General features: G+C 34.2%; 3 protein-coding genes across 6 annotated transcripts in view; 2 read left to right on the plus strand and 1 right to left on the minus strand.

The window, feature by feature from the left end:
• The first annotated feature begins 21 nt into the window (after positions 1–21).
• On the plus strand, positions 22–10,113 carry LOC117210323. 4 transcript variants are annotated; one of them, XM_033453254.1, is made up of 10 exons: positions 22–269; positions 1,360–1,584; positions 2,054–2,251; positions 2,991–3,116; positions 3,308–7,050; positions 7,134–7,549; positions 7,627–7,818; positions 7,902–8,438; positions 8,517–8,780; positions 8,899–10,113. In XM_033453254.1, the coding sequence occupies exons 2-10, from the start codon at positions 1,391–1,393 to the stop codon at positions 9,970–9,972; spliced, it is 6,744 nt and encodes a 2,247-aa protein (XP_033309145.1). In that variant the 5' UTR covers positions 22–269; positions 1,360–1,390; the 3' UTR covers positions 9,973–10,113. The 4 variants fall into 4 exon arrangements, with proteins under 4 accessions (XP_033309145.1, XP_033309147.1, XP_033309149.1 ...); XM_033453256.1 differs by having other exon boundaries at positions 7,137–7,549; XM_033453255.1 differs by lacking the exon at positions 22–269 and adding an exon at positions 290–521.
• An 896-nt stretch (positions 10,114–11,009) lies between these two features.
• On the minus strand, positions 11,010–12,494 carry LOC117210329 (UPF0428 protein CXorf56 homolog). The gene is made up of 4 exons (XM_033453270.1): positions 12,166–12,494; positions 11,914–12,070; positions 11,521–11,749; positions 11,010–11,196 (listed from the first exon to the last, which is right to left on the minus strand). Exons 1-4 carry the CDS (start codon positions 12,284–12,286, stop codon positions 11,050–11,052), a joined length of 654 nt encoding a protein of 217 aa, XP_033309161.1. The 5' UTR covers positions 12,287–12,494; the 3' UTR covers positions 11,010–11,049.
• Positions 12,495–12,648: 154 nt separating this feature from the next.
• The window catches only part of LOC117210322 (F-actin-monooxygenase Mical), a 110,785-nt gene continuing 98,138 nt past the window's right edge, over positions 12,649–25,295 (plus strand). Inside the window, exon 1 of the mRNA XM_033453252.1 lies at positions 12,649–12,990. The gene's annotated coding sequence lies outside the window, so the exon portion shown is untranslated. The remainder of the gene's footprint in view (positions 12,991–25,295) is intronic.

The raw sequence follows: 25,295 nt of genomic DNA on the forward strand, positions 1-25,295 counted from the left end.
ACATCAAAATAAAAAAATTAATCTCGATCCGCGCGCCACCTGGCGGAACTAGACGGCAGATAGCCTCACGCTTTCGTAGTAAGAACGGTCGTCGCATATTTATGCCTTTTGAACAACAAACAATCGAACGTTTGTTAGTATCGCATCGTTGATCTCCGCCGAATTTCGCAGCGGACGCGTTGGACAAAATGCGCGAGAAGATTACGACTCGTAATATCGCGTAATCATGATATATCCTGACCGGTGTTCGAGAACCGAAATAATGCGAGGTACGTACATATGTATGTACGAAGTACGATCAATAAATTATTGAGAAAGTCTTGTCTAGAATACATATTTGATATAATGCTTCAAGCTTAAAAGACACTTAATTTAAAACATTTTCATATATTTCGAATTTTCTTTAAATACATATGCTGCATACGAACGTACTTGCTAACCAAGTGTATCTTACTCTTAATATCTAAAAGTAAGCCGTGCTTAGGGTACATACGAAGATGCGCTAAATGACAGTTAACAAGGTGTGTTCGATCAATGTTTTACAAAAATTTAAAACATATCATTTCTCAATGACTCGTTTTCTATTGTATCTTATCAATTGTTATATGTGTTCTCATTAATCAATCGATTATGCGGTATTCCACCTCCTAACGTAATTTTTTTCAGTTGAATGTTTGGATTCCTACTTTTGAACTGTACTAGGATTACACGTTTATTTTTGGCTTTCACATTTTAATTTTATTTCAGGTACTAGATTCGCGTTTCAAATGTTTAGCGAAATATTTCATTCACCAATCCATATGCGATTACATATTAAATTTAAGGTTAAACAGAATTAACTATGAGATACATGTTTTACTAAATGTTATACACACAGTTTTAAAGATATTTCCGACAGAAAATTATATAATAATTTATTATCGAATACGTAATAGATTTTAAAGTATCATATACAGCATATGTAACGTGATAGAACCAGTATTTAAATATTGAAGATACCGTAAAAGGATTAGTAATTGCTATGCAAGGAGTATCCATTGTATTGACCTTGAAATTGTTGTGTACTTTGTCAGCAATACATACATTAAGGGAAGAGTATTTAATGTCCTTTTTGTTTGCAGACTTCTTTTATCCTGTTTACTTTAAATTTTATTACTTAAAAAAATACTAAATATCATAATAAAAATTACACAGAAACAATAAATTTTTGTACACAGAAAACATGATCTATAAAAATATTAAATATGATATATTATTGTAATATTCTTTTCTTACATATAACTACTACTTCAAATAATGTTTATATTTACTTTGCCTCTTTGTTTGACCTTTTTTACATTAAACATTAATGGATTAAAGGTGAACAAGTATGAAAGATTAAACATGTCCCATGGCTGGAGGCAGGGGCAACAACAGTCAAAGTGGAAATTTAGACAGAATACATCAATGGCTATGTTGCCATCAACTTTATGCTTCTGTCAAGCCTGAACCTCCTTCCAGTGAAACATTTAAAAAACATCAACGTATAGAAAAGAGCCGAATTGTTGCAAAAAGTCTTAATGATCTGCAAGATAATATTTTGAGGTAAATGAATAGTTTCCTATCTAATTCACAGATTATTAATTAAGTCAAAAAATAATTTAACGGATAATTAACTTAAAATAATGCTAATATTATTTGTTAATGTTTTCGTATAATACATGAGATAACAAATATAAATATCTTCATAAAAGCCCTTGCATGATATAATTGAGCAGTTTCAGTGAATTACTTTGTGCTATATACTTTAATTTGTGTAATTGATATGTATAATATCGAGTATTGGAACAACTAGTAAATTGTACAAAATTATGGAACATTTGAAAATTCTAATTTAGAAATTACTTTTAGCAAGCTTTATTTTATTATATCATATTTGTTGCATTTGTATAAAAATTGTCTGTATAATTTATTATTGAATTGTAACCAATGAGAATGTATTTGTATAAAGCAATTTATGTGTACAAAATATAAGCTCATAAGTACATAAACTGAATAGAGTGTTTTATTGTAGCATATTTACGGACTCTTTGTATTGTGATCTTAACATAGTACATGGACATAATATAATACGAACAAACCAATGTATTGTTAAAACAAGAGCTCCACACTTTTACAAGGTTCTCAAGCCTTATTTTGTATACATTAACAATCATATTGATTGCATCATTGATAAACTGGAAATTTTTCATCATATAGAAGGCTTTGTGAGGTACTGCCATATCTCTAATCACTTATATAGAAGCAGTATCTATGAGAACTATATATTTATTATTTACATATTGCAGGCTATACCTACAATATGGACTCTTGTTTAATTCAGGAACATTTGTAAAAATTTGTAAAAATTACATTCATTAAGATTTTTAAATATGTGAAATAATTAAGATATTATTTTTATATCACTCAAAAAAAAATGCAAGTTTTCCTGAATTAACATTTTCGAAGTTCCATGTATTCTTTTATATAAATTACAAAATGTTTATTTGCATGCATTTTGTGTAAATTATGTATTAAAAATATTTCTTTAATAAAATATCATATATTGTTTCAACCATCAAGAAATTGTGTTTTATATATATTGTTATCTAGATGTAATCTCGTAATATTGCAATTGAATAGCAGTTCCCTTTAATCAATGATTTAAAAAGTTATAAATAATCATTATTAATAATGCTATAAAATTTGTACAATAAGTTATTCTCTTTATTTTCTTGTGTTTTTATTTCTACACACATCTAGTGTCTTTAAATATTACTCTACCTGTACAATAAAATATACATTACACTATTTAATGGTATATGTTATGACAACCAGCATGTAACACTTAATTTCCCACTTTCGAAATAAATGTCATAGAATGCACACGATAGAACAATGTATATTAGATATGTCTTTCTCTCTTTCCATGTGTATTGTATATTTGTTAATACTGCTTTATAAATTTTCAGGCTTTTATACAGCAATTCAAACTTTTCGAAAGAAGAACGATTATTGGTAGAACATATTTTGCGTACTTATACCTCAGATCTTGTGAATGCACCGTCTGATAATAAAGTTTTAGACATCAATAAAAGGTTACAATTTATAATTATAGTATTTTAAAGTTTTAATGTTATATATATATATGTATTTTTCACTTTAATATAAAATAGATGCTACTATTTTTAATAATTATATTTGAATAATGATAAAAGCATATATATATATATTTATTTATTTATTATATATGTAATTATATTTATAAATATTTATCTTTATGTCAAAGATATGTGGATTGCACAACACCAGACTGTCATTCAAAAAGCATTGAAAGTATAAGAAATGTAAGAGAATATGCTACTGTGGATATAAGTCCCACTGTATCCGATATGGCTGATTCTGGATTAGAAACAGGTTCTGTAAGTCCACACGAAAATACTACGTCTGAAAATTCGAGTACTGATTTTGAGGAACTACAAGTCACAGAATATGCTTCTGGGAATGATGATTTGGATAAGATACGCGCCAATAGACGCGTACACAACAAAGATCAAAAAGTAGTTTCAAAAAATGAACGCTATAATCTGACTAACAATTATAACAGCCATATAAAAAATCTGGTAGAATCAGGATTAATGGAATGTGGTTCAAACGATAATAGTGCAACAAGTTGTTCTTTTGATGCAGAACAACCACAATTAGATTCGTCCAGTTCATCTACAGATAACGCTCAAAAGGCGAAGTCAAATACAGATGAAATTTTTCAATATGAAAACCAAGTACTTAGCGATCCATTTTACGAGTCAGACTGTGGAAGTGATGAAAATGAATCGTTTGAATTTATTAATGTTGGTAATGCGTCTTCTCCAAATACCAATGTAGAACAGAGTTGCGTGAAGGAAGAACCTACGGAAAAATCGGAAGACGAGAAAATGTGTCATTCCAGTTATTCACAAGCTGAAAATGTTCCATCAGAAAATGCAAATCACGAAGTATCACACGATACACGCAATCAAAAAAGTTCCTGTAATACAAGTAATTATTACTTTATTGATGCATCAACCCTCAATGATGAAATAGAAGTTCCAACTTCCAATGTAGTAAAAACTAAATACAATGAAAAATCACATCCATATGTTTCTTATTCTTCTAAATATATTGCAAGTACATCTAATGATCTCGCCGATGAGCAATATTACAAGTTCACACCTCTTAAGACAACTAATTTGCAAACTGGACACGAACGAATAGCAGAGTTTGAAAAAGAGTTGAAACTTACAGAATATCTGGAACCACTTACGGACACGCGAAGAATAAGAAGAACTGATTCTGTGTCAGAAGACAAAATTAACGTTGAAACAAACAAAGAATCTTTAGCCGTAGAAATTAAGGAGGCGGATAGTGGTGAAAGCGCGCATCCTTCTCCTTGTCCTGACAATAATAAAAATATAAATAACGATCGACACGTCGTAACACGAATAAGTAACGATAACGATAACGCAAGTGCGATAATAGTGGCTAAAAAAGAAACAATCGAAGAAACGAACGATAAGCAAACGACAAATAAAACGGATGATACACGACGACCTTCGCTTATTAGGAGGAATACGTTTGAGCTGGACTCGAACGACGAAAAGCTTTCAGTGCTACGGCAGGAATATGAACGACGACAAGGTAATCTCGTATTCCAGAATGCTATTCCTCAATATTCAGGACATCGTGTTGATGGCGATTCATGTTTTAATCCACCGGACGAACCTTCAATTCCGATAAGCAACGTATTAAATAAGTTTCCAATTGATGTTCAAATTCCAACTAGTAGTCAGTATCATACAATACCATATCTTCCACGAGATAATGGAAAATATGAAAGTAATCAGACACCATCAGAAAATAATAATTCTTTGCAAACTAAAACTAACATAATTTATCCGGTAACCAAAAGTGCTAGTGATGAAGTAGTTATGGATTATCATGCAGAACTGGATAATGATTCAAGCAATTGTAGTAGCAGTTTACCTGTTACATTAAGTTGCATTCTAGAAAAAGATAGCAGAACAGATACGATAAAAAAGACTAAGTGTGACGAAACTATGCCTATTATTTCCGGTGGAGTTAGCACTTCGGACTATTCTAAGCCTACTGATAGCCCCACTGTGCGCCGAAAAACAGAATCGACACCGATCGTTTCTGGTGGCTCTGTTATTATGAACGAACCCGAGGTGAAGATGAGACCCACGAGAATGTCTTCGTCTATGACTGCATGGGTGGTTGATATGAGTGACTGTAACAAAAATGAATCCAAACTACCGAATAATTCTCATGCAGGAATGTCTCAAAGTTTTTCAAATTCAGAATGCATAAAGAAACCGGTAAGGAAGACAAGCGGTCATGAAAAGCATGGCAGCTTAGGATTTTTCGTTAATTTGAAAGATATGGATCGCAAACCTATTTTGCAGCAGCAAAGTTATTCAACAGATAAGAAAGAACAGAATGGATGTAGTAAATCTTATTGTGAATTTTACGTTGATATATCTGGTACAAGTAATGCACCAAAAAATAAGAAAATAGAAGTAGAAGAACCTACTGTCAAACCTGAAAAGTTTAATGAAAGCGGCGACAAGAAAAACATTTTTTCTATGTTCATTGATTTAAGCGATCCACCAAAGAACAAAGAAAATATTGTACCACCTTCACATAGGAGAAGCTTTTCCGCATTCTCTGACAAACAGATAGAAACAAAGTTGGATGATACTAATTCTAGCGAAAATAGTATCACGACGAGAGAAGATCAATCATCGAGTGAACAGAAATGTGTCAGAGAAAAAGCGAAACCGAGCGTCTTCATGTATATAGAATCTGATTCTCCGGTGGTAAGAAGGAGAACTTTGTCGTCATCACGGCCGGCGTTTAAACGACATTCCTGGAATGTTGATAAAACGCAAGGCGTTAACAACAATGGGCATGTTGCGAAAGAATTAATGTTTAGGAAAGAACACAAACGCGCACACAGTCTGTCCGTAGATCGGGGAGACTTAAAGAAGTTACGAGCAAAGCCTAGTTCTTCGAGTCACTCTTTAAGTGACACAGCAAAACAAGAATCTGTTACCCAGAAAAATTCTAAACTTCTTCAAGAAGGTAATAACGGTCCAAGTAATATGGACACATCTTCAGAAGATGTTTTTGAGTTTGATGTGAGAGACACACCTCCGAACTCTCACGTTGAAGTGATCAACGAAGAACTTCGTGTCAGTGTGAAAGAACATGAGTACACGGAGTTAAAAACAGAAAGAGTCACGGAAAATCTTAATGCTACCGATGCTAAGACATACGAGGATGAATATTCGGAAACATCGGCGTGGGAGAAAACGTGTACAGAGAGTACTGAGGGACAAACACGCAAAAGTGAAACATTTGATATTAGTAGCGGTAGTGGTCCATCCCCTGATAGTGACAATCATGACTATGAATTATCAGAACTATTGAACGGAGAAGTGCCAAACATAAATCGACCACAAGTAGTTCCTGCTGTAGGTAGTAAAATATCAGAAACGCATAAGTCTTTAAATGAAACTATCAAAAAGATTGAAAGCGAATTGAAAAATTCAGATTATGTAAAGCCAGAGACAGAATATGATAATCATAATATAACATCAAAAAAAAATGAAAGGACTACAGCACACAGTACGAAAACAACAACTTCCAACTTCGTTCGATTGTCTGATTTGGATAAAACACCCGTGGTTTCTCATTCTACGGACATGTTGACTGTAAAAGAAGATAAAAGTACCTATCGTATGTGCAACAGTATTCCAGAAACTTCGTGGATCGAAAGTAAATTAGTAATGTCTAGAACTAACGGATCCGTTAGACCACTTCCTAGAAAATTTACTTCAATCATGAGTACTTCCCTTCCATCTAAACAGAAATCTCCGCTTGAGGACTTAACAGGGGAGTATGATGGAGAAGGAATTATATCAGAATCTGATCTGAGCAGCATGCAGAGTAGCATGGGTCGTTCTGGTGCTGGTGTGTAATTTATTATATTAGAACATAGGTGCAATCAAAGTGATTACGAACCGTTAAAGTATTAATTGTTATTTCATTTTTAGAAGGAAGTACAGAAGAAACTGAAACATCTAGTTTGGCAGGAAGTAGACCATACAATAGATTGGGAGAAGATTTATTAAGAATGTTCTTAGAAGAAATCAATCCAGATGTTACAATTGACGTAGCTGGACGTCGTATAAGAGCTCACAAATGTATATTGAGTTCCCGATGTCAATATTTTGCGGCGATCCTTAGTGGTGGGTGGATCGAAAATGCAGGAAATGTTATTTCTCTGCAAGGATATTCTTACGATGCGGTACATTTTGCATTGTGTCACATATACAGCGGAGAAAGCAACATACCAGATTCCATAAGTATTGTTGAATTAGCTACGTTAGCTGATATGTTATGCTTGGAAGGTCTTAAAGAAATTATTGGATATACGCTTAAAGTTAAATATTGCCATCTATTTCATAAGGTAAGCTCATGAGGTCTGCTTTCATAACAAAATTCCCGACTAGCAATTGTTTGTTGATCATTCATATTAATTTACAGCCTTGTCAAATATGTGCTGTTGGTGTATTGGAATGTATGCCTCTGGCAGCAGCTTATGGCCTCGACGAAGTGTATCGAAAATCTCTTCGTTGGGTTACGAGACATTTCGTACGAATATGGCCATGTAAAGCATTTGCGACGCTTCCGAAAGAACTTATGGCAAAATGTTATCATCAACATATTGTACATATGGTATGTATTATATCAATTGTTTGACATGTAATTTATCCTGAAATCTAAATAATTGTCTTTTCTGTATTTATTGTAAATAACAGTCCACGGATAACGTGCTTCAAACTATGATGGATTGTGATAAGCTACTCGCAACTTTGCCAAATGTTCGTTGGGCTGAACCAGTGTTTAGAATGGTTTCAAACTTGCTGGAAACTTCAGTGAAGTTTCTGTCGGATAATTTCTCAGGAGTTCTGGGCAACGAAAACTTCCAATCTCTTGGTCGAGAGTTAACATGGAATATCAGTCGACTGGAGGATAATTTCTTAGCAGCTGCCGAACGTTTACCTCCTGAACAAGCATGTAAAAGTTATTCAAAATTGAATAAAATGTTAACTTCAGCACAACAAGATGAGGTTCAAGACAAAATTAAGTGGGGACCTTTGTTTGTTGATTTTTTGAAAAAAATTCAAAGTCGAGTAGAGAAATGCTTGGTTAGAGATGCGGCGCGAGCCGCTAGAACTACTACGTGGTTAAAGATGGACTTGGAGCTTCGACGCAGAATTCAAGAATTAGCTTGTCTTGTAATTTTACCTCACGAAACATCAAAACGTCAGTCAAGGCACTCTAACTTTATAAAAGTACATAATACAAATTATAATTAAACGCTTTTTACTGTTGAAATAGTTTTCTTTTTTTTAATGTATTTATTCTTACAGGAAACTAGGCCAGCATCGAGCCGCTCAACTATTACTAACAGAAGCTTGGATTTGAAGCGTGTGAAGATGGCTATATCTGAACATAATCATAAAACTCTAAAACAAATGGCAGTAGCTCAACAACAGCAACAACAACAACAACAGCCGAAGAAAGTTTTTAATAAACCAAAAAGCGATCCATTGGAACGTAAAATGCAAAATGATAAACAAGCCACTACAGATACAACAAATAGTAGGCCAAAATCATGGCCTAACAAATTAGAGGTAATTTTCTATCACTTTACCACGGTAAAGAATTCATTTCAAACATAATTTTATAAACAGATTAAAAAAATTGTAAAAATGTCATGTTTTTCGAAATCATTCATACATTAACTTTTAGGTAAAATCGAGATATTTGGAACCTCGGAACAAATCAGTCCCAAAAGAAACTACGCAACCAGTACATCAAGAAAAGGTCATGGTACAGCAACGACGAAAAATAATGATTTCATCTTCAGATTCATCTCGCACATCTAGTCCGGCAATGAAACGGGCTACCGACAAAAAACCATTAGCTAAGATAAAGTTACCTATAAAGAAAGATGTAAAGGCACTTTCTTCTGATAGTTTAACAGAGTCGAATGCCAGCAGAACTAATACGAAAAACGATTCGATCAGTAAAAGTTGCGGTATTACGCGTCCAGAATCTCCGTCTTTTAAACAAAAAAATACGGAGATAGGCTTATCTGTAGATTCTTTAGCAGAATCGAAGAACAAGCCAACAGTTGTAAAGAAGAAGGCTACTAAAATGGACACTTCGATGTCCACGGATAGTCTTATGACTGAAATAACAACAACGCCCAAATCAAACACATCAAATAAACTTTCACCGACTTTAGGGAAAACAATAAATAAAGCACAATCTTATGATAAAACAGCGAAGAAGAGCTCACCACCGATGCAGCAAAAAAATCTGCTTACAGCGACAAGAAGACCACGAAGATCATTAGAGAGTTCGACCGCAGCTAGTAGAAGCCGGGCAGCTGCTATTAGTGCTTATCATTTGCGAAGAAATCTTCTAGACGCTGCAAAAACTCCAGATATTCCAAGTAAGTCATTAAATAACGTATCGTGTAAAACGGTAACCATGCGATCGATTACACAATCGACAGTTAATCATCCTAATATAATGAGAGAGAAAAAGGAAGGAGTGACGACTCAACAAAGCTCCGAGAGCCCTAGCAAAAGATCTTCCCCTAAATCATGTGGCACTAGTAAGATAAATAAGCCTACGGTCACTAATAAAAGGACAACTACTACAAAGACCTCTTCTGATGAGAAAGTTAAAAATAAGTGCCATAATGGGGAAGTTCCAAAACAACCAACCGTAGGTTCTAGATCGGGAACGTTTTTAAAAGATGAGCCCACGATTCTTAAGAAGGCAGATATTAAATCTTCTCAAATTAACACTTAAATTTATGAATTGGTTGCTATGTAAGTTTTTATACGTACATAGCGCCCATAGTTTAATGATTATACATATAAAACTATCGTCTTTAATCGCAAACGTGATAACTCCAACCGCGAAATCGTATTATGTGTAAAAAAAAAAAAATAGTTATATATAATTTTAATTTAAAGCAAGTTGCAGTTGACATTAATTATCAAAGGAAATATATTTAAAATGCATTTATTAGGTATATAGAAAAGTGCTATGATTTTGTTGTAATGTTGAAGGTAACTGTAAAATGAAATATGGCACTAGGAATATGCAAGTTAAAAATTATTATATTTTGTTTTTTCAATTATCTTGATCTCTGACAGTGTGGAAATTTGAGTTTTAGAGAATTTTCAGTGTCTTTCAAATTCAATTAAAATATTACGCAACTAGAGAATATTGGTAATCAATATCACTTTCGATCATAAATGCAGCTAGCTTAAATGTCCCACCCGATTTTCAACCAATGTACGCATTAATATGTCATAGTATTACACACTGCATATTCATAGAACGTAGATGTATCATGGCCAGTTATACAATATATTTAGATAGACTTTTCTTTCTTCCACATTAAAGAGCCATATGATCCAAAATTGTTTTGTAGAATTATTTACTAATTTGACTAGTTGCAGTATATATGTAAAGTAATTCTTTCTTACCATTTAATGTTGCCATCGTACCAACTAATTCTTATTGTAAGTAGAACTCCGTTTACCCTCCAACTATCCTTATTAATGAATTATATGTAGTTATTGTATTTATTTATTAAATTTATATCTCTATTTTGCAATGTACATTTCTATGCAATATTTATATCTAGTCATTTATATATTTTAAATATTTACTTTTATGTAATGTTAATAAATAACTCGATATAATGTTAAAGAATCGTTTAATTCTTTAAATCATTATTTCTTATAAAATTTGGTATAATAGTAAAAATAATAGACATTAACATTTTTATACAATCTCTCCCACATTCTACTCTGACTTTTTAAATACACATTTACATTTAACTCTAAATATACATGACAATAATATAAATAGGTTTTACACGTCTAACAATGTTCCTCGTGGTCTCGTTCTTTTCGGGTCTGCTTCAGGGGGTGGCATAGCTTTTCGTTTATTCATTCCTTTCCTTTCTAATTGTTTTTCTATTATTCGTGCATTATTAGCATATGAATCAGCAACTTCTCTCTGCAAATATAAAATATATGTTTTAATTATAAACTGCTTTTTACGAAAGAAGAGTACAAATTTATATGTAGAATTTTTAATAAATTTTTTATCTCTGAATATTAGATTTATAGCGTAGCATTGTGTATTTTCCTTCTGCGCAATATTAGAATCTAACATAATCATTCCTTATAGCATTTCATAATTTCTTCCAATTTATTTAGTGAAAATTTAGAAACTTTTTTACCCAAATAGCAATTTTTTACAAATAACGATAGTCTTTTTCTAGCAGAACAATTTATACGTAAAGACTAAAAATATATAATAAGAAAATCTGTAACTTACTGCCTCAATTTCATCTTCTTCTTCGTCAATTGTAGAAACGGTAACAGAACTGAATTTTCCCATATTCTTTGTGTGTTTTGTTACCATTATTTTCTTGGGTTTTTCAATGGCTACCTGATTATATATATCTGTCATTGGACCTTCACCAGAACTTTTGATTACTGCACCTTTTACAATAAATACAACATTTGTTGCTTGGTCATGTTTATAATAGAGAAAAAGACCACATCTGTAAAGATACATACATATATTAAAATTAACATCGTAATTTATAAAAATAACATAATGTAAATATCAGTGATGTAACTCTTTAATTTTCAAAATTGTTCCCAAGTTTTTGATAAAAAGAGATAATGAAAAATATGTTTGAAAGTAAAACGAACTATGCCATACTTTTTACATTTTTGTCGATATTGTTTTTCAATCCCTTCAGAACGTTTTAAATATACAATTTCATCTTGCTCGCAAGTCATCTTGTGAGCATGTTTACTTCCATCGATAACTCGTGCACCATCTCTTTTCCTCAAAGGCAATTTTTCTATTGCACAATCTGCAAAAATATGTACAAATATCTATTATGTACTTTTACTTATGATTTTTAACAAAATAAAGAATAATGTATTTAATAAGTAAAGTGAACGTAACCTAAAATCAATGTCATCTGTCCACATAAGCAATAATAAATATGTAACGGTTTCTCTTCGCTATATTCTTCTTGATCTTTTGTATCGGAACATATTATACTTCTTGAAACTACTTTCGGCATTTTCACTTGAAATTATATGTTCGACTTATAGGTTAACAGCATTTCATATTGACAATTTCTATCTAAACTCTTGTTAATGTTTGGATCACTTTCAAACATTCAACATTATCGATAGAATATATGTATGCAGAACGTAATTACATTCAATGGTAATTAAGTGCAACAGGCAATGTATTTATTATTTACACCGACCTCGAAAAGCAACACGATCAGTTAAGTTACCAAAACAACGCTATAATTTCATTTTATTCGAAATCTTAAGATGGTGCTAGCTATGCGCGAGACTAGTGACATCTGACGGCGAAAATCGTGTACCACACAGGATGAGCTAAGAGGATTTTCCAGTGCCTCCACTCCTGTGATCGAGAATTTCACTCCACACTCCGTATTCGGTCGCGATCGCAGTACGGTGTTCGACGCGCAGTCGAAGGAGGCCAGTCAAAGCGAGCGTAAGATGCCAATGTAGACAGTGAATCGCGCGACGTTCGTCAAGTAAAACGAGTATGTATAATGTGAATATATAGTGAGAAATCGGCGTGATATGGTGAACGATCAAGCTGCAATCGAAATCTTCAATTAGCAGTACGCGCGCGGTAATGTGATCAAAGAGCGGAGAAAGAAAAGGCTACGAAGGAAAAAAGTGCAGTGACTCTAGATTTGATTGGCGGTGCACGCAGAGAGCGGCCCTTCGTATACATACATATGTAAGTATATACACACGCCCGTATACACAAAAGCCTCATACGACAACTCTTTCTCGTCATCTCTCTCTCCTCTTTCTCTCTTTCTCTCTGCATTCCTGCAGTAGCTTGCACGTACTTGCACTTTTTTCCCCTCATTTTACATGAGATTTATGACCGCGCCCCCTTCGCAACTTGTTAGAAATAGATAGCTGCTTTGTATACGCACCGGCTCCCATTGGTGGATTTCGATTTCTTTCTTGTATCTCGCAATCGAATTTACAGAGAGAAGATTAAACTGACTCGTAGCAGAGAATGTAAGCGAGAGAGAAAGAAGAGAGGATATCGCGATACACACGGTATTATGTATTAATATGTAAATGCTTTGCGAGCCAGTGAATTTTTATGAATCGACTTTCGTGATTTGCGAAATATTCGATTGGTACGAGTGGTAAATTTCGCTGAATCGAACGCCGCTTTCTTTGTTTACCTTGTAACGCCACTCGACGCAGAACCTAAAAGTACACGTAATGCGTTATCAATGATACAATTTGAGATCTTTTTGTGATATAAGAATAGATTCTCGTAGGAGACTCTGTAGAATGAAATTAGCTACGATAGGATAGATATCTTAGATTATGACAAATATCGAATCGCGTCGGAAATCTTGTAATCGCTTATCTGTCAGCTGACGACAAGTCAGCCATGTCGTAGTTACTGGCAATCATTTCTGTATGTATCTGTCATGGAAGTTTTGAATCTTTTCCTTCGTTATTTTCTCGCAACATCGGATATCAGACAGCGAGGACGAATTTCGCGTTTTGCAGTGAAATCGTGAGTAAAGCTTGTTCCATCTCGATATGTCAATTTAATTATTTTTTATGATACTCTATGATAACTTTACGTGTTAGATGTGAAATAAAATTTTGTTTATAGTAATTGTTATACGAGTTACAATTAGCGATACGAATTAAAGTGACGTAAAGTTAAATATAATTATACGAATAGATCGTAGAAAATTATTTAGCAATAACTATACAGTGTGTTAACATAACGTTAACACATTTCTATAGTTTTGAGTTAATGTAACATAGCTATATAGTTGACGCAAGTTATATATGAACATTTATATATAGTTATAATTAGTATATGTTAACTATATATATATATAGTTACCATGTTATATCAACTTAAAATCATATATTCTGTTCTACAATAACTTTATTATAGATATAGTTATACATGTATCATAGTGCTTATATGCATGTAATATATTATTAAATATATTTATTCTCAAATATGGGCACGTAATAACACATAATGCTTTTATTAGATAATTTCTACCGATTTGTAATAGTTTAACGGAAAGAAATAATCGTCAAATTCGATTCAATCTTACGTAACGATCTTTATTCGTAACTGAAAAAATGGCTTCTGTGTGAAACACAGAATTCATTTAGAATTTATAATGAATTCATTTCCAAGCTAATAATTCAATTCGTGCAATATTAGAGACTTTACATAAACAGCATGAAATATGCTTGATTTTCATGAAAATACAGTTAAGAGCGAAGCTGTATTTATTTTTGCATGTAATACAAAGTGCATTCACACGTCTTGCGCACAATGATCAAGACACTCGATCTATCGGTATTGACTGTCTTCGAAGGACAGCGACCAGAGTGAAAGAACTTCTGCTTAGCTAAACTAGCCTAACTGAACAGACCTCGGTTTTATCTTTCATTCCACAGCAGCGTACTGTTTGCCGTATCTTGTAAAACTGCAATTGTACAATTGCAATTGTTTGCTAATAATTCCATGTAGCATTACGCAATTTTCCGTTTTCGTCGTGGCTGACATTTTCAGTTACTCTTTCTATATAAAAGTTTTTATTATATATCGTATAGCGATGAATCATAACTTTCTTCTTTTCGAACAAACATTTTTTTATTTCAAATAGTTTCACTGTAAGGGCGCAGAGGATTAGCTGGTCGACCATATTACAATGAGTTTTAGAGTACAATAGGCAAACACATATTCTTCAGTAGGTAAATAGAAATATATTTTTGCTCGTATTTCTTCAAGAAGCTTGATACTTCGGATTTAAGCCTATTCTCTTTAAATTTTAAAATATTTTAGACATTTGTTAAGTCTAGCCTGCAGTTGTAGACGTAAAACAAATCTAAATATTTATCATACTTATGAATGTCCCTGCTACGTTGTACAATCTTACAAATTTTTGCTACGTTTACCAATAAAAATAAAAGAAAGGAAATTCGTAGACGAAATCGTATTTTGTTCATCGATCCATACGGTTTATACAACGCAAAGTCACAAAAATGTTGTCTCTAATGTTTAATCAAGCAAATTATTTCAAGAATTCCTAAACCTAAGAATTCTTTTCGTCGTCTTCCATCCAATGGAACATTAAAAGTTTATCTTTCTAACGTTAAAAAGATATCGCAAGCTTGTTCAAACGTTTGGCAACAAGACGAAGCAAATGTTATTAATAATCATTGTTATTTACTTCTCGTTCCAATTCTGACTTTATGCTCTTAAAATAGAATATTCTCGATATTCTTAACCCTTTTGGATTTTCAGTATTCTCTGTCGTTAGAAAATTCCTCGAGTTCGAGAAAAATACGAAAGAAGAATCGTGATATCTAGTTACGCTAAAAACCTTACACCGAAAATTGTTTTATTTATTCGATTTATTTATTATTGTTTAGTCCGTGCCTTTCGGCTTTGGACGAACTTTCGGTTTTACATCTCTTCTTATACGTCTATCTCCCCTCTTTTCCACTCTATTCTATTGCACTCCCTTGCTTATTCTACCTCTGAAAACTAAGCATTATCAACTATAAATTATCAACTAATGACTAGAAACTATTGCAACTTTGGTCTCTAGCCTGCTTGTTGTGGTTTTCCCTTCTTTTCTCTATCGTTGCTTTCAGTTCTGCTAGACCTTCTCCAGTCTCGTTTAGCGTTTTTCCTATGTCTTTTGGTCCTCCCGTTATTTCACATGAAAATTGTCTCGAAGCACTAAAATTCGTTTTGCTATTCGAAACGAAAGATTAAAAGGATACAGTCTCTCGGTATTCTTCCCGTTCTTTTCGTTTATCGAGACACGAAAACAAGATTGAAATATCAAAATTGGAAGAACGTGCTGGATCAAAGCAGACCTTATAAGCCAGCATGTGCGCAGCCTATAAATTGGCATACGCTGGTTGTCGCGTTCGTGCGAACAATTTTTATATTTGTGTAACGTAGGTAGCTTAAGCGGTATCGTGTGTGGGTCGCGCGTACCGCTTTGTCGCAGATAAAAAGCCTCTCTCTTTCTCTCTCTTTGTCCTTTTTCGCGTGGTCGACAAAATTCAAGCCTCGTCGTCCACGCGCGTGGAAATATCGTTCGGACTCGCTCCTCTTTAGGGAATAGGCGAGCAACCTGCAGTTCCTATCGGATTAGAAATTTTTAGAAATCAATTTTTTTTTTATTTGCAAGGAGTTTACGATCGATTCTCATCGAGAATTATAAATAAGTTATTCTGGCGTGGTACTATAACGCGAATAGTAGAAATGAATTAGCAGCAGGTTCGTCGTTCCTGTCTGCTCTTCTATCTCGATCCATGCGATTTCGTTTCGTCATGTTAAAAATAGCGAAATTTTCTAACGCGTTTTTACGATTCCTTCAATCCTTTGCACTTGTATGTCGAGCGTGACATCAGTTTTATCGGTTCCACTCGGCACTCTTTCGTGCCCAAATCAATAGATGTCCTAGAAAACCAGGATTGCATCGTGGAAATTGTTTCCAGATACATCATACACTTAAAAATACAACAATAGCGCGAATAGAGCTGGTATTTAACGTTGGAACCACCGATAGTTAAGACGAAGCTGTTTCTACCAAAACCAGTGAAAATAACTGGTCTTCAAAAAATAATAGAATATTTGTATATTTATTGATTTATTACTTTCTTACAAATTGTACTTAATTTTTTACGTATTGTTAATCCATTCGGAACTATGATTCCTAAACAAAGATCGACAAATTTATATGTCGGAGATGAAAGGACATCGGGATTTCCCTTTTGGAATGTTGGAAAAAACCCCAATATCCTAGTCCAGACTTAGTTAAGACGAAGCTGTTTCCTCCAAAACCAGTGAAAATAACTGGTCTTCAAAAAATAATAGAATATTTGTATATTTATTGATTTATTACTTTCTTACATATTGTGCTTACTTTTTTGCGTATTGTTAATCCATTCGGGACTATGATCTCTAAACGAAGATCGACAAATTTATATGTCGGAGATGAAAGGACATCGGAATTTCCCTTTTGGAATGTTGGAAAAAACCTCAATATCCTAGTCCAGACTTAGTTAAGACGAAGCTGTTTCTACCAAAACCAGTGAAAATAACTGGTCTTCAAAAAATGCGTAATAATAAAATATTTGTATATTTATTGATTTATTACTTTCTTACAAATCGTACTTAATTTTTTACGTATTGTTAATCCATTCGGGACTATGATCCCTAAACAAAGATCGACAAATTTGTATGTCGGAGATGAAAGGACATCGGAATTTCCCTTTTGGAATGTTGGAAAAAACCCCAATATCCTAGTCCAGACTTAGTTAAGACGAAGCTGTTTCTACCAAAACCAGTGAAAATAACTGGTCTTCAAAAAATGCGTAATAATAAAATATTTGTATATTTATTGATTTATTACTTTCTTACATATTGTGCTTACTTTTTTGCGTATTGTTAATCCATTCGGGACTATGATCCCTAAACGAAGATCGACAAATTTATATGTCGGAGATGAAAGGACATCGGGATTTCCCTTTTGGAATGTTGGAAAACACCCCAATACCCTAGTCCAGACCTTTACTATAGCTACACTTAAGTAATAAAAATAAGAAATAGTTTTAATGTTCCAATCCGATTTTATGACGCAGGGTGTTTGGTAACTGATGGTACAAGCGAAAAGGGGGTGGTTCTACGCGAGAAAAGAAGTCGAAAATATAGAATAAAAAATTTTTTTTTAATTTTTCCATCGAGACAACGATCTACAGTGAGATCCGTTGTAACGAGACGCGATAAAGTGCAGGCGTACCGAGCGAAAATTCAAAGTCGATTTTCTCGAAAACAAAGCCTCGAACGAAAAATGTTTATTCTATATTTTCGACTTCTTTTTTCGCGTAGAATCACCCCCTTTCCGCTTGTACCAACCACCCTGTATAAGGACAGTTCCACTTGGATTTTTTTTTGAGTTCATGCAGATAAGTTTTACTTGTACGTGGAGTTATACGTGTGTCATATCGCATTCGTCATCCCACGGACCATGGATTCGTTATCGAACGTGAATTCGTTGTCATCTCGACCATCCGATCGCCGCTGTTACTTATAGCCTCTTGTAGTGCCCACATTTGTACTTTGTACTTGTAAATTCGAGCGAAGGTTCATCGAACGCCCAAAATTTCAACCTTAATCCGACATATAAAATTGTAGAACCAGTCATTTTCACTGCTGTGGTATTTCTAGCGTTAGCATCCAGCGATCGATCCGGAATTTTCCTGATAATCGATATCATCGTATCGAATGACACGCGGTAAAAATTGTAAAAACGCGTGGCAAGTTGTAGAAAACGAGGAAACTGGTTAATTAGGGTTCGATAAACAGATTGCAGGACCCTTTTACGCTTTCACAAGTACCGGTCATTTTCACTGGTGTTGGTATAAGTAGCCTCGATACAAAATTAGTTTCAGTTTGAATACATAGAAAACAAAATAAAATTCGTTATATTATTCTTTTAGTTATCGTTGCCAAAGTCGTTACATCATTGGGGGAAAAAATATAACACGAAGTAGGAATTTAAAGATAAAATTATAAAACCAGTCAATTTCAATGGTATGGTAGTTCCAGTGTTAAGTGAATTTGTTTCTTCCTTTATTTATTTGAATTGCCCTATTTTTCGGTTAAAGTAAATTTCAAATGAAACGCTTAAAAGCGTTGGCAGCTTTGCTGGTAACGAAATTGAAATAAAATTCCCAGTGCAAAAGGTCAAGTTTCATACTGATAACACGTACTTGGTATCGGTACATCGCTTGTACGTACATTTCGCGGATACTCTGTGTGCGTTACATTTGTAAATTTCATTAACACCGTAGCGAGACACGATTAACGCGACTGTATCGGTAGAATGGAATGAAAGAAAATGTACGTAGAATTTAGAGAAGATATTTAGCGTATATTTGGTAAAGATCGTACGAGTATTTAAACAATCGATTATTCGTCGTGTTAAATAAGCGTTTGTTAGCAGCTGTTTAACGGTTAAGACGGTTGTTCTCGATGCATTATGTTTTTATTAAATATTCACGACAAATACAATTTTTATATTTACATCTGTGTCTCGTAACTTTTATGTAGTTGGAGTTATCTAGGTCGATATAATTAATTCAGCGAGCGAAGGAATTTATCTGTCTCGAATTCTTCTTTCTTTTATACGTTCCATCGCGTAGAATAAAAGTTGCACGAATGGAAGACATTTCCTCGGAAAGCACAAGTGCCATAAATGTTTGAAGCGATGCTGTTACACTTTAATCGCACGTAGGACTACGTCGTGTTCGGTTTAGTTCGGTAAGACAATATCTTACCGGATGATACAATTTCTAAGAATCATTATTAATACGATTATTTCGAACAATTTGAGAATTTATATCGATCGAATCTTATCGAAATTATCACAGAAAAGGCAGATAATTTCGCGATACGATAGTAGGTACTTTGGAGATTTTTATTTGTGGAAAAGTAAATATCGATTATAAGATGCTTATTAAAATTCCGTTTTTAGAAACCTGTTCTGTCGAGAGGAACATCAAAGTTAAAGGTTGAAGTTTGTGGAAAATTTATCGTTTGCAATCTTTCACAAGTTTCTGAAATTTGATTCTATCGAAGCAATTAGAAACTTTGCCATCCTGCGGAACGAAACAAGCAAAGGGAAAACGATTTATTTCTCGTCCGAATTTCATTTTTGAAAGATGATAGATGGGAATGAGAATTAATCGACGAAATTTCCGAGCTTTCTGATATCGGATTCGAACACATGGAATCGTTTTATTCGAGTAAAAGTGAAAGTAATAATTACCGATTAAATGGTCGCGCTCGAAGATCGCATACTTTTACCGTGTAATGATTTCGCTCTGATCTTGTATCTTAATATACTCTGATCTTAATGATCGAGTAAAATACATAAATATTCTTCGCGTTACGTTTCACTTAAAAAAAAAAAAATACTCGATTGCTCAAGTCTTATCTTTTAATTAAATCTTAGAGATAGCTGTAACCTTTCGTTATTGTTTAAATTTACACCTATATCGATAAAGGAATTCCAATATCGAGCTAATGGTGTAAAATAACGATAGAAAATTCGATGTACAACGAAATTTACATATTTCTTCCTAATATTCGAATTAACGTTTCCATTCAACCCTTAATTATTACTGTAGAGTCTCGAAGTGTCTCTCAGATATTACAAATATCATTTTCCTCAATTTTCCTCTGAGTTTACATATGTCGGTGAATAACACAAGCGTCTCATTTTCACCGATTTTCAATTAGCCTTATGATTCTAACTTATTATCCAGCCGTCTAATTGTAACTCGCGTAGATTCAGAGAAAAATTTTGCAGCAGAGTATCTCGGAACCTTGGCAAATTATATTATATTATGCAATTATATTATTAATTATATTAATTAACGTGCATATCTCCATTGCAATTTAGGGGAGTTAGGAATTTTAAGAAGACTCGTTGACGATATTGTTATAGATACTCGTCTGTGAAAATTCTGAAAATCTCGTCGTTCTTTCCGAAAATAAATATCTTGCCAACGTTGCGAAAGACAAAATCTACAAATTCGTTTTCTATTGGATTGGCAACTGATTGCAGATTTTGTCATTAGGCGACAATGACAAAATTCCCCAATGATTTTTTTTCTCTTCTGCTTTACGTTTTCCTCCTTTTATTGTTCCCCGTTTTGGATTCGTTCTCTTTGTCCTTCGTTTTTTCTACATTTTTCAATCTTCCTTTTCCATCTCGAACACGTTTGTCGCACGATAAAAGATGATGTTGACTGAGATGATAGATCGCATGGAAACGGATATGAAAACGACACGAGATAAAGACGAGTTACGTCTCTCGGTTTTTCACAACAGATAATTCTAGAATGCAGTATACGATCGTTTATTATCGTACTAAAATTATTTGGTTTTAAAAAATTCTATAACAATAGAAATTGTTCGCGCTTCGTTGATAACAAGTAGCAAGTAGTGAACATCGGAAAATCAAAAATAGACTCGTTATATTCTTTTCGCTAGTATTTATTCACACGACTAATCATCCTGCACAGTGGATCAATTTTTCTTCTGGCTTGGCAACTATAAGCGATTGCGGATTTTGTCATTAGGTGGTAATGGACTATCGAATTAAATTACAAATTTCTCTAATAAGAATAAAAAGCCGCCGTATAATTTAATTTTAACGATTCGGCATTTATTTATAAATTAAATTTGATAATTTTTTATAATAGGGTATCTAATCCTAGTTTATTAATATTAAATTTAATATATTTTTAAATGAAATTTCACCTAAGGTTCGTAAATTTAATTGAATTTATAACATAAACATCGATATAAATACCAATTAATCAAATTAATTTATAAATTTAGTATAAACGCTATTGCTGGCAGCAAATTTATCTTTATTACATTTCTTTTTCTAAATTTAACTTTTTCATTAGGTGGTAATGGCAAAATCCGCAGTCACTTAGTTGCCAACCCAGACAGAAAGAAATCGGAAATAATTCGGAAGAAATTGCGATGACGCGAGTAATAAATTATTATGACGATGCTCGTAACGCGAGTGGTTATTTGCCAGCAGGACAACTCGTTGTATCGGTGCTTGGACGCTACAGTTCAACAGCAAACGATACGTAGAAAAGTTTCATTAAACTATCGGTGACGCGATCTGAATATCGAATTGTTCATTTTCTATCGGTGATTCGTTCGCGACGACTGGACTCGTTGAAAATACCGTTGACGAACATCGAAGAAATTTCATCTTCTGTTCAATCGAAAATGCGCATTCCTCCGGGAACGATGCGCGTGTTCGAGAAGAAAATAATAGAACGACTATGTTCTCTCGCGTTTATTTTCATTTCGTATACTCTGTGTGCGCCATAGAACTCCATTTATTGCAACTAATTTTATAAAGAGAATTAAAATTCTGCTGATTGGCCAAGCATCGATTTCGTAGAAAATCGTTTCCATAAGAAATTACAGGTAACGAAGAAAATACAATTGAAAAATTTTAATAACCGAAATTCGCATAATTTCAGCTTAGTTTGTTGCCTCTATTCCCCGCTTATGATCTCTCACTTTAATGATGGACATTCATGATAGCGTGAAGTGGATTTAATCGACAGAAGATTATTTTCGAGTCGTTGGAAATACTCCGTTCTTATCGATTTTGCAGGAAAATTTAACCAACGTTGTACCTTATTTATTTCCCGGCTTGACAAAGGCCCGGAAAAAGGACTTGGCTCGTAATATATTTCTAACTCTCGTTCGTTCCTATATCGAATTTAATTAACAAAACGATATAGAAAGAAAGGATGTGAGAGAAAAATTGAACTTGGAGATGTAGTCTCGAATTTGTTTCACTTTCAACGAGATAAATTTTCACCCCTGGCAATAATTAAGGATCGATAATTCGTCGAGGAAGGATATAATAATATTAGGTTGTCCGAAAAGTTTTACGAGGAAATAATAGACGTATAACGTTTTTCGTAAGGTATATCGAAATACAAAGGTATCTGCAAATTTCTGTCGCTTTGTTTGCTCAGATCTATCGTATAATTTTGATAGACGTCGTAGAGACGCCGTTGTGTTCGCCAAAATTTCATTCAAAGTCTCAACGAGACGCAGCGAAACTTTCAAAGACGAGTCTTTCCTATTAAAACGTTCGTTAGATCGTCCGAGCAGTTTCTTTCGTTTCACGAGGAAATAACAGACGCACGAGGGTTTTTCGTTTTATATTATTTCGTCGAATTACGTACGATCCATTTTCTTCTGCCGAGACGAACACCGCGACGTTTCACAGACTTGGTTTCACGTTTTAACGAAGGTGCATTGTCGCAAACAACGCGTTTGCGAAAGAAAGACACTCTCCAGGCGACCGAATAAAAGAACGTATGGCGAACAATCGAGTCGAACGTCGGATCTAATCGACGACTCGTTTAACTGCAAGATAACAGGAATTTCATTGCGGTATATAGAGTTTAGGTAGATGGAGATCTAACAAACGTAAAGTGTTGGTCCCATGAGAAATTCTATGGTACGTGGTGCGTCGCTTCGACTGGATCGTAACCCGAAGAAAACGACAGAGGAAAAGTAGGAAAAAGAAAGACGAGTCGTCGCGCGAGTGAATTGAAAGGATTATTTGTCGTATGGAAATGAAATATCCTGGTTGTAAACGGCGGCAAATTGCCATTTCTGACACGAAGAAAGCGTCGATCGAACTAGAAGCAATCGTAGGCGCAATTACAGCTGAATCGAGCATTAAGTCGAACAAACCGTGAAACGTATTTACGATGCTTCGCCTCGCAGCTGTGCCATCGCCATTCGCTTCTTCCATGCCATTTTGAAAAATAAACGCGAGAAAACGTGTACACGCAACCCGCCTGTGGAAAGTCCTGACCTAAGCAACGTTAGGGCAAGTTGCTGTGACTGAAAACGAAAAAACGAGAAGTGGAAAAAATAATAACCGAGATAACCGCGTTGCAGACTTCGTTTTCGAGAAAGTCGCGTTTTTCAAGATTCACCAAATACGCGTGAATTTGTTCTTTTATTTCTCGATGAACGGAAGCGAAATTATTCCGCGTGTACGAAATAACGTGGGAAAGGTAAAAAAAAGAAAGTTTTTGATCTAACGACGCGTTGATCGTCGCACGAGATTTACACGTTTTGTCTATGATTTACGCTATTCAGTGAAATTATTACGACAAAGGTTGTTAATCGTCGAATTGCGGGTTTCTCATGTTACAACGTTTTCTATTTATTTATGTCACTCGAGATTTATTGTTATTTCTTAGTATCTTTTACCGATCAAAATCTAAAGACGTATCAATTTAAAAATGTCGAGGTTTAATAGTTTACAGAGACTCGATGGACGATAGATGTTCGAACGCGAATACTTTCAGATTCAACGAATCGTTCGAAAACGTTGAAAATGTCAGAAAATATCTGTTAAAAATAAGACGGAGTTTGCATCTTTTCCCGCGTAATTTTCCAATGTATGCAAGTCGCGGAATATTCGATCGTAAATTCGCCCCGTATATAACGAGATTGGGAAAAAAGTTGACCAATTGCTCAACGTGTCGAGCACCGCGGGATTCCAAGGTTTTTTGCTTCGTATACAACAGTAATCATAATTTTTACGAGGCAAAAGCGAAACGACAAATGGTAAATGGTAAAACCGATGGACTGCTCGAGGCTGCAGCATTGCACGACTCCTGTTCCGGTACAGGAAACGAACGGTGCTACGATAAATCGCGTATTGTTATTCGGAAAAATGTGATTGAAAGATGTCGCGGCAGGTAGAAAAACGATCAATGCCTTGGATGTTCTTTAAAAAGGCGAGGGATATTTCGTGAAGCTTCAAGGACGAAAGGGAAAAATTGTCCAATGTAGGACGAAGGATACGTGCTTATTTACGTTGTTATATAGCGTGTACCGGTATACAACGTGTTTTGGAAATTGCGTTATAAACGAGGAGATTCTGCGTCTCGAAATAAGACGCAACTGAAGAGTAAAAAGGTCAGCATCAGAGACTTGTCAAAGATTCTATGTCGAATTTCCTTAGTTTCCTTCGAATTTAATTAATTCAATGAATGGATAATTAGCAAGATGCTATTCTATACGTGAAAATAGGCCGAAATAAGCCGAAACTGAAGAATTGCAAAGTGGAGAGCTCCGTCTTCGAGAAAATCGAGAATTTGGAAGCTTGTCAAAGATCCTATGGCGAATTTCCTTAATTTCCTTCGAATTTAATTAATTCAATGAATGGATAATTAGCAAGATGCTATTCTATGCGTGAAAATAGGCCGAAATAAGCCGAAACTGAAGAATTGCAAAGTGGAGAGCTCCGTCTTCGAGAAAATCGAGAATTTGGAAGCTTGTCAAATATATTATAGCGAATTTCCTTAATTTCCTTCGAATTTAATTAATTCAATGAATGAATAATTAACAAGATGCTATTCTATACGTGAAGA

This window comes from Bombus bifarius, unplaced genomic scaffold (assembly GCF_011952205.1).
Source record: "Bombus bifarius isolate JDL3187 unplaced genomic scaffold, Bbif_JDL3187 scf7180000008199, whole genome shotgun sequence".
Lineage (NCBI taxonomy): Eukaryota > Metazoa > Arthropoda > Insecta > Hymenoptera > Apidae > Bombus > Bombus bifarius.

What these genes read in the sequence shown, in the direction of transcription:
- LOC117210323 (XM_033453254.1), top strand. Translation starts at nt 1,391, where the DNA reads ATGGCTGGAGGCAGGGGCAACAACAGTCAAAGTGGAAATTTAGACAGA. An exon ending in CATATAGAAGGCTTTGTGAG is followed by an intron (nt 2,252 to 2,990) that starts GTACTGCCATAT and finishes ATAAATTTTCAG; the next exon opens with GCTTTTATACAGCAATTCAA. An exon ending in CATGGGTCGTTCTGGTGCTG is followed by an intron (nt 7,051 to 7,133) that starts GTGTGTAATTTA and finishes TTTCATTTTTAG; the next exon opens with AAGGAAGTACAGAAGAAACT.
- LOC117210329 (XM_033453270.1), bottom strand. Translation starts at nt 12,286, where the DNA reads ATGCCGAAAGTAGTTTCAAGAAGTATAATATGTTCCGATACAAAAGAT. An exon ending in TATCGACAAAAATGTAAAAA is followed by an intron (nt 11,750 to 11,913) that starts GTATGGCATAGT and finishes GTATCTTTACAG; the next exon opens with ATGTGGTCTTTTTCTCTATT. An exon ending in AAGAAGATGAAATTGAGGCA is followed by an intron (nt 11,197 to 11,520) that starts GTAAGTTACAGA and finishes TTATATTTGCAG; the next exon opens with AGAGAAGTTGCTGATTCATA.